The sequence below is a fragment of the Gigantopelta aegis genome, chromosome 10 (assembly GCF_016097555.1).
Source record: "Gigantopelta aegis isolate Gae_Host chromosome 10, Gae_host_genome, whole genome shotgun sequence".
Taxonomy (NCBI): Eukaryota; Metazoa; Mollusca; class Gastropoda; order Neomphalida; family Peltospiridae; genus Gigantopelta; species Gigantopelta aegis.
In genome coordinates, this window is record NC_054708.1 from 3,849,188 (window position 1) to 3,859,912 (window position 10,725).

The 10,725-nt window shown below is 35.2% G+C and overlaps 1 protein-coding gene across 1 annotated transcript in view; it reads right to left on the reverse strand.

Moving 5' to 3' along the window:
- Window positions 1-10,219, reverse strand: part of LOC121384331 (TBC1 domain family member 13-like) — a 47,623-nt gene extending 37,404 nt beyond the window's left edge. Inside the window, exons 1-4 of the mRNA XM_041514679.1 lie at window positions 10,193-10,219; window positions 10,001-10,074; window positions 6,178-6,218; window positions 3,489-3,550 (exon numbers count right to left, since the gene is read on the reverse strand). Of these exons, the coding sequence (XP_041370613.1) occupies window positions 3,489-3,550; window positions 6,178-6,218; window positions 10,001-10,074; window positions 10,193-10,212 (197 nt within the window). The 5' untranslated portion in view covers window positions 10,213-10,219. The remainder of the gene's footprint in view (window positions 1-3,488; window positions 3,551-6,177; window positions 6,219-10,000; window positions 10,075-10,192) is intronic.
- Window positions 10,220-10,725: the final 506 nt, after the last annotated feature.

Here is a 10,725-nt window from a genome sequence, read left to right on the forward strand (position 1 = left end):
CAATCTTTCATGTACCAATACTGGGGCACTGCTTGGGAGAGAAAACCAGCAAGCCCAATTAAGTCCACTTCAGGGCTACATTACACCCATCCACTTCAGGGGATTGAGCCTGCAATCCAATGTACCTTAAGCAAGTGCTCTACCAGAGCTACATTCCACCCATCCCTCTGACAGACAGGTATACCAGCTTACATGCACATCACTACCAGAGCTACATTCCACCCATCCCTGTGACAGACAGGTACACCAGCTTACATGCACATCACTACCAGAGCTACATTCCACCCATCCCTCTGACAGACAGGTACATCAGCTTACATGCACATCACTACCAGAGCTACATTCCACCCATCCCTGTGACAGACAGGTACACCAGCTTACATGCTACATTCACTACCAGAGCTACATTCCACCCATCCCTGTGACAGACAGGTACACCAGCTTACATGCACATCACTACCAGAGCTACATTCCACCCATCCCTCTGACAGACAGGTACACCAGCTTACATGCACATCACTACCAGAGCTACATTCCACCCATCCCTCTGACAGACAGGTACACCAGCTTACATGCACATCACTACCAGAGCTACATTCCACCCATCCCTCTGACAGACAGGTACACCAGCTTACATGCACATCACTACCAGAGCTACATTCCACCCATCCCTGTGACAGACAGGTACACCAGCTTACATGCACATCACTACCAGAGCTACATTCCACCCATCCCTCTGACAGACAGGTACACCAGCTTACATGCACATCACAGGTATACCAGCTTACATGTACATCACTACCAGAGCTACATTCCACCCATCCCTGTGACAGACAGGTATACCAGCTTACATGTACATCACTACCAGAGCTACATTCCACCCATCCCTGTGACAGACAGGTATACCAGCTTACATGTACATCACTACCAGAGCTACATTCCACCCATCCCTGTGACAGACAGGTATACCAGCTTACATGTACATCACTACCAGAGCTACATTCCACCCATCCCTGTGACAGACAGGTATACCAGCTTACATGTACATCACTACCAGAGCTACATTCCACCCATCCCTGTGACAGACAGGTATACCAGGTTACATGTACATCACTACCAGAGCTACATTCCACCCATCCCTGTGACAGACAGGTATACCAGCTTACATGTACATCACTACCAGAGCTACATTCCACCCATCCCTGTGACAGACAGGTATACCAGCTTACATGCACATCACTACCAGAGCTACATTCCACCCATCCCTGTGACAGACAGGTATACCAGCTTACATGCACATCACTACCAGAGCTACATTCCACCCATCCCTGTGACAGACAGGTATACCAGGTTACATGTACATCACTACCAGAGCTACATTCCACCCATCCCTGTGACAGACAGGTATACCAGGTTACATGTACATCACTACCAGAGCTACATTCCACCCATCCCTCTGACAGACAGGTATACCAGCTTATATGTACATCACTACCAGAGCTACATTCCACCCATCCCTGTGACAGACAGGTATACCAGCTTACATGTACATCACTATTCACATATACCTCAGTATTAGCTAGGAACATGCATGAAGTAAACACACAGTTCAAAGCTGGACAATAACGTTTCATAATATAGTAATTCAATAAAAATATTAGATCTGAATAGCTGTTTGCACAAATGGACTGATAATTAATTATTGATTAAATAAACATTATGGGATGAAGACCATATTAACTATATTCTGATTCGTAAACATACACAGTCCTTTCTAAGTACCAGCCTTGGTGGAAACTCTCCCCTGCTCAACCAAAATTAAAAAAACCAAATTCAATACATTTTCCAGGGGAGCTTGACTCGAACCCCATATAAAAACTGTGCTCACCATGACCTAGATCCCTCTCTGCATAAATTCTTGCACATGTGCCTAGTGGTGTAATAATTAAGATATTGCACTTAAAAATTATTACTTAAGGCTGCAAGGTACTAGGTTTGCACGTCTATATCTCTTTATACTGTACATAAATGATCTTCCACTAGACATTGAACATTGTAACACAAGTATGTATGCAGATGATTCAATGATGTTCATGTCTGGGAAAACTGTTATTCAAATTCAAGATAAACTACAGCAAGATCTGAATAGTGTAGAAAAATTATGTTCCTATAATAAAATGTTCATAAACACAAAAAAGACCAAATATATGACTATAGGAACAAGACAAAAAGTTACAATCCAAAATGATATTGCTCTTATAATAAATTCAGAATGTCTACAACACACTGATTGTGAAAAACCTTTAGGAATCAAAGTTGATAATAATTTAAAATGGACAAATCAGGTTAAACATGTGTGTTCCTTGATCTCTAAAGGTCTGTATCTTTTATCGAAAATCATTAGGTATTTAAATTTAGATGCAAGAAAACTTTTCTACAATGGGTATATTTTACCACTCATCGATTACTGCTGTGTAATTTGGGGAAACTGTAATCAGGATGGATTAGAACATTTACTAAAACTGCAAAAGAGAGCTGCAAGGATAATATTAGATGTAGATTCTATTACTCCATCTGCCCCACTATTTAAACAGTTAAAATGGATGACAATGGAAACACGAATCCACTATCACAAATGTTTACAAATTTATAAATGTCTATGCAATGAAGTCCCAAACTATCTGTCAAAGTTATTAATATATGTTGGAGAAAACAATCCCTACAACCTTCGAAATGTAGATGATAGAAATCTATTAATTCCAAAACCTAAAATGTCTTTATTTAAAGATGCTTTCAGTTACTCTGGACCAGTACTTTGGAATCAGTTACCTAAAGCTATCCGATCATCGCCATATACTGCTGTTTTTAAATATAGACTCAAGAAATATTTTCTAAAATAATATCATTTGTACATATGTTTATTGACATACTAGTATATGTATTTTCTATTTGTTCATAAATGTATGTATTGTAATTCTGTATTGTTTGTACCTGAGGGCCTCAGGAAGATTAGCTTTTGCTAACCGTGTTACCCTCACTAAATAAAGAATTTATTATTATTATTATTATTATTATTATACAGGCTCCAACCCTGAGTGAACTGTAAGGATTCAAGAAGTAGGTGTAAAATCACTTCACCGACCTCTCTCTCACTAACAGCTAACCATAAACCCAATGTCCTGGACAGCCAGCCAGGCAGCTAAGAACCTTAATTTGAGATTTAAGCACAAAATTATGTATAAAAAAAAAATTCTAAGTTATCAATTACATGTATTATGTACAAATGCGAAAAATAAAGTTTTATCTTTTTAATTTCAAAATTATTACATAAGATTAATTTAATGAATAATAAAAGTAGTTAATTAAATGATATAAACAATCTAAATGTGAATATTTGTAAAGGAAATAATGAGCTTGTTGAAATAATACACATTTAGATTTGAAGAAAAACAAATTACATATAAGTTTTTCTTGTTATATACTCATACCTTTGTTTTGTTAAAGACTCTTTCCATTCCGATTTCTTCACAGTAAGGAAATTTAAAAGTATCTATAAAAGAAGTAAAATCTTATAACATCAGGGCTTTAAGTTGCACCAAAGCTTGGTCGATAAATGTTGTGTCCAAAATAAGTATGCCCAAATTCAGTGCGAACATGCTAAGAGGGAACATTTTGTTTTCAATATCTTGTCAATTGAAAACTGATTAGCACCTACTGTTTAATGTTTTAAAATTGTGTAGCAATCTCTGAAACTTGTGTAACGAATCGCGACACAATACTAAACAAAATGTTCCCTGGCTAACCTCAAAAGATTTCACCTCAAAATGAATGGAATATTAAGCTGTGTTTAGATTAAAATGCTTGAAATGCATTTCTGAACACATGCAACTATTTACCAGCTATTATTAATATCACTGCATCAAAAAGAACCGACAAAAGCCCTGTTGTGCCCAACTTAGTGATCTAAAGCCCTGAACCTAGTTATGAATATACATGTATGTAGTGGGGTAAGTTTATATTATCTTTTCATTACCTCATTTAGAGGATGCTTGGAAAATCATATGTTAAAACAAAGATCTTCTAAATGAAGTGTCCATGTAATGAATACATGTATATTCTTTAGAAAATTTTATTTTTTCAGCATACAAACTAGTAGATGAAAACCACACAAGAAAAAAGCCCTCAAGGTTCCTGTATGAGAAGATATATCTCAAGTGTTCTTTATAAGTTGAATTATTTTACACAAATTGTCTTTTAAAAGGTTTGGTTTTCACAAAAGCCTAATAACACTAGAATACTATAATGAGAACAGTAATAATGTAAAAATAAAAATGCTTAGCTATGCAGGGCCAACTATGACCACAATATGTTTCAGTGTTTACACAATATATATTGTATTTGACTTGAGTTTTACACAATACATGTTATGTTGCAGTGTTTACACAATATATATTGTATTTGACTTGAATTTTATACAATACATGTTATGTTGCAGTGTTTACATAATATATATTGTATTTGACTTGTTTTACACAATACATGTTATGTTGCAGTGTTTACACAATATATATTGTATTTCACTTGAGTTTTACACAGTATGTTGCAGTATTTACACAATATATATTGTATTTCACTTGAGTTTTACACAATACATGTTATGTTGCAGTGTTTACACAACATATATTGTATTTCACTTGAGTTTTACACAATATATATTGTATTTGACTTGAGTTTTACACAATACATGGTATGTTGCAGTGTTTATACAATATATATTGTACATGTATTTCACTTGAGTTTTACACAATATGTTGCAGTGTTTACACAATATATATTGTATTTGACTTGAGTTTTACACAATACATATTATGTTGCAGTATTTACACAATATATATTGTATTTGACTTGAGTTTTACACAATACATGTTATGTTGCAGTGTTTACACAATATCTATTGTACATGTATTTCACTTGAGTTTTACACAATATGTTGCAGTGTTTACACAATATATATTGTATTTCACTTGAGTTTAAACAATACATGTTATGTTGCAGTGTTTACACAATATATATTGTATTTGACTTGAGTTTTACACAATATATATTGTATTTGACTTGAGTTTTACACAATACATGTTATGTTGCAGTGACATTTACACAATATAAATCCCTATTCACTTGAGTTTTACACAATACATGTTATGTTGCAGTGTTTACACAATATATATTGTATTTCACTTGAGTTTTACACAATACATGTTATGTTGCAGTGTTTACACAATATATATTGTATTTCACTTGAGTTTTACACAATACATGTTATGTTGCAGTGAAATGTACACAATATATATTGTATTTGACTTGAGTTTTACACAATATATGTTATATGTTGCAGTGTTTACACAATATATATTGTATTTGACTTGAGTTTTACACAATACGTTATGTTGCAGTGTTTACACAATATATATTTTATTTCACTTGAGTTTTACACGATATGTTGCAGTGTTTACACAATATATATTGTATTTGACTCAAGTTTTACACAATACATGTTATGTTGCAGTGTTTACACAATATATATTGTATTTGACTTGTTTTACACAATATGTTGCAGTGTTTACACAATATATATTGTATTTGACTTGAGTTTTACACAATACATATTATGTTGCAGTGTTTACACAATATATATTGTATATGACTTGAGTTTTACACAATATGTTGCAGTGTTTACACAATATATATTGTATTTGACTTGAGTTTTACATAATATGTTGCAGTGTTTACACAATATATATTGTATTTGACTCAAGTTTTACACAATACATGTTATGTTGCAGTGTTTACACAATATATATTGTATTTGACTTGAGTTTTACACAATACATATTATGTTGCAGTTTACACAATATATATTGTATCTGACTTGAGATTTACATAATACATGTTATGTTGCAGTGTTTACACAATATAATAATATTATATTGTATTTGACTTGAGTTTTACACTGACAAGTGATAGCTTAAGACAGGTGGCTGCTGAACTGTGACGACATGTATATATGTTTGTAATTTTACAATAATTTTAACAATGTGTCATTAATTAATAATATGTAAGTTAACTGCTACATGCTAAATGTTCTGCATCACGAAACCTAAAAACAAAACAACATACCTTCCAGCAAATAGACCGGTAACCAGACTCAAACGGACACCCTACAAATAAAATAGTATGTGCTTCAAATTTCAAGTCAGTAGAATTCATAGAGAAAACAATCTATTTACATCCTGTACAGAAAGTCCTTGGTTTGAATCCCCTCAGTGGAAGCTGATTTATATTTTATATGGGTCAGTTGCTATTTTATTTATTTCTTAACAGCATGGATAATGTTACAAATCATTTGGTAATTTAGTCTGGTAAACAATTATAAATAAAACTTAAAGTTACAAACCAGCTACCTCATCATATTGTAATATCAGGGCACAAGGATATTGGATTTCGGTACTCGAGGGTCAACCTCGACCTGGACCCTAGTACCCAACACTTGCACTACATGATAATGAGACTAGAGGGGCCTGAAGACAATTTACTTTCTATCAAGTTTCTGAGACAAAAATGATTTCACCTTTTGGTCTTAGACTCTTAATGTTTATTTTTGACACAGATACATGCCATAATAATGTATTTTACAAGGCTAATAACATGTAGCATACATTTTCCTTAAATGCCCAATGTAGCAGATATGCTACATTATTAAAAGTATATACAAATTTATAAAAATTTAAAAAATCAACATGGAAGTGTTAAATGTACACTAACACCTGTAAGTTAAATGAATATGATAATTTTTGGTATTTATTTTGAGTACTTGGGCAGTAGAGGGTTAAAATAAATGAATGAGTCAAATATGCAGGCATGTCATCCTTCCTGCACTGCCTGTAGGAGGACTACCACTCTTTCAGGACAGGCTTGACAGAATGAACCTTGTAAGTCAAAAAGATATATTGGTTAATATGATATTTAAAATCATTAATGTGTAAGTCACAAAGAATATATTTATAAACATTGTCAACTAAAACTGGTGTAAATAATGTATGTCAACAAGCAGCCCAACTTAGCTAGATGTGATTTTTTATGTTACATTTTGTGTCATTTCAAAACAATAAAATGCTGGGTTTAAAAAAAATAAAAAAAATAAAAGGGCACAGTGGAAAAACAGGTACTGCAGCGCAGCATTTTTCTGGCCGCCGACACCGTAATATTTTAGGGCATAATGGCAAGTAAGGAAGGCACCCACAGCAATTGCCGTCAGTGCCGTGGTGAAATTAGACCTCTGCCAATGCTTGTATACTTGTGGATACCCAATGGGGTACACAGCATTTGAAATAAGCACTTGTCTGTCTGTTCTGACAAGTGAAAATCTGCTTGGACAAGCAAACTGTACCTCAAGTAAAAATGTGGACAAGTAAACATTTTCAATATAGTTTCATTTTGAGCAATCAAAAACATTGTCATGTGGACTATTGAAAAATGTTACTTATTTCTATCACTGGTACAATAGTTCACACGCCACATTGTTCTATTCACTCTGTTATGCATCTTCAAATTCATGCGAACAGCCAATGGATTAATTTCTGCTGTATTCATGTATTCAAAAATCTTCATAAGTATATTCACACTCTTGCATGCAATAAACACATCTAGCCCGAGTACTCTGACTGTAAGAGAGCTAGACAGATATTTGGACATAAATACGCTCTCATTATAGTCAGAGACCAAGCTATGTAATTTTTTGGCAATCGCTGACCACCAAAAAGTAGTCAAAGATTTCTGCTCTAATACCATAACAATCCTATGTTTGATGTCAAATACATCTATATCGATCATTTTCGAGTTGCTTGATTAAAAAAAATTCTGATATTAATCACTAATACACACATTACAGAAAGAAACACGACAGCACCCACATTCAGCTAAGCTTTGGCAAACTCCAGACAGCAGAATTCTAAGTTTGCCAACCTATATTGTGACATTGCGTCACATGATCGCCCACTTAGCCATTCCGTTTTCCAGGGTCCATCTCATACAATAATACGACAAGTGCCCGACAATCACCAAAAAAAGAAGAAAAAAGTTTGTTTTGTGTAACGACACCACTAGAGCACACTGATTCATTAACCATCGGCTATTGGATGTCATATATTTGGTAATTTTATCATAGTGTTAGAGAGGAAACGCGCTACGTTTTATCATTAGTATCAAGTGATCTTTTATATGCACCATCCCACAGACAGAGAGAGAGAGAGAGAGAGAGAGAGAGAGAGAGAGAGAGAGAGAGAGAGAGAGAGAGAGAGAGAGAGAGAGAGAGAGAGAGAGAGAGAGAGAGAGAGAGAGAGAGAGAATTACATTCACGTTTTCTCAAGGTGAAAAAAGTATTTGATCTACAAGTCGTATGCCTGCTTGACATGTGTATCACTCTGGCATATCAAAGGCCGTGGTATGTGCTATCCTGTTTGTGGGATGGCGCATAGGCCTATAAAAGATCACTTGCTACTAATGATAAAATGTAGCGGGTTTCCTCTCTTACACTATGATAAAATTACCAAATATTTGACATCCAATAGCCGATGATTAATGAATCAATGACATGTGCTCTAGTGGTGTCGTTACACAAAACAAACTCTCTTTTTTGGGGATGATTGTCGGGCACTTGTCGTATTATTGTATGAGATGGCCCCTGGAAGACGGAATGGCTGATCATGTGACACAACGTCATGATATAGGTCGGCGAACTTAGAATTCTGCTGTCCAGAGTTTGCCGAAGCTTAGCTGAATGTGGGTACTGTCGGTTTCTTTTATCAAGGAACTCGAAAATGGTCAATGTAAATGTATTTGACATCAAACATAGGATTGTTGTGGTATTAGAGCGGAAATCTTTGACTACTTTTTGGTGATGGGCGATTGCCAAAAAATTACATAGCTTGGTCTCTCTTACAGTCAGGTACTCGGGCTAAAACACATCTACCACAACACATCCCCCACCGAAAGAGGTAGCTTGAGTCACCTTTAGCTCTCCCCTTATTGATATGTTGTAGTGGAGTGCTAGAGGTGACTGTGTTTAATACTTCGGAAATCATTGACAACTAAATGGTAGCCAGCTACAGTGTCTAAAAAAAAAAAAAATCCTGAATCCGATGCCACAGAGCTTTAGTTTGATTATTCTCAAGTCCAGTTATGACATTAAACTTACATGTTGTTAACCAGTACCAAGAAAGTACAACACAGGTTCGTTTCGCATAGAGGCAATGGGTTCTTTGTGTAATGTTGGTACTGGTTAACAACATGTCAGTTTAATCAAGTTAATGTCATGACTGGACTCGAGAGTAATAAAAGTAAAGCTCCATGGCATCAGATTTAGGAAACAAATTGTATTTTAGACACTGTAGCTGGCTACCATATGACCATTGATTTTTATGATCTACTGAAACCCTTAAATAAACACTGTGAAAAAGGACGACTTATGTGATTATTTGATTAGTTAGTGAGAAAGGTTAATCATGAGTTTACATACTGAAATGTAATTTTTGAAGTCTACGACCGAAAGGGGTAGCCGAACCCAGCAAGGTATTTTTAGAACTGTATTTAATTCGATTTTAGCACCGGTCTATAAGTGGGCACGTGCTGAGAAAGCGAAATCGTTACAGTTGTCAATGACTGCTGGAGTATTACACACAGTCCCCTCTAGCCCTCCATTACAACATATCCTAATGGGGAGGCTAGAGGTGACTCGAATTACGAAAGAGGGAACCAGAAAATAAAGTTAGAGCACAGTTAATGTGCAGTTTTTGTGACACGCCCCCTCCCCCCAGAACAGTGATTTCCCAAATTACTGGCATGACAGTTATAGAACATCCAACATCAACGAGGAAACCATCGTGTCATGGTAGTAATGTATGACAATTACTGTCTTCTGCATGCAATTGGCAGGGAAGCTTACCATTGAAACATAACTTCCGCAACTTCTTGATGTCAATAATTTCACAATTCAAAACATTCTCAAATTCCTTCAACCTGAAATAGAATAAAAGAAACAATATTTCATAAATATGAGTAGATTTTTTGAATATTCATATATAATTTCCAATGGTATGTTTAAGGGGGCGTTTCCAATAAAAAAAACATTACCAACCTTGCCTTGTAGGCTGCCATTCTGTGTTTACATACAATGCGCATGTGCTAACAGTTAGTTCGGCTTCCAAAGTGTGTATTTGATTGTTGTAACACGGAGTATATTCACAAAATACGTTAATAGGAAAAGTTAAAGGTGTAGTTTGGTTTTGTTTTTGCTTTTGTTTTCAACGACACCACTCGATCACATTTATTTATTATGTCAATGTGAAACATTTGGTAATTCTGACATTATAATCTTAGAGAAGAAACCAGTTCCAATTTCCCATTATTAGCATGGGAACTTTTATATGTTCCATCACAGAGATAGGATAACACATAAGTAGACGGCGTTTGAGTCGTGGTGTACTGGAAGGAATGAGAAATAGATCCTAGACCGCCTGGACTACGTCCACCCCCAAATCAACATAAAATAACAGTCGACACACAGTGTGTGCATTTAAAAATGATATTTGGTTTCTGTTAAAAAAATTCCCCAGCAACATAAGCAATTGTTTTCCATTACTGCCGAAATGCTGAGAGTAAATGACAAAA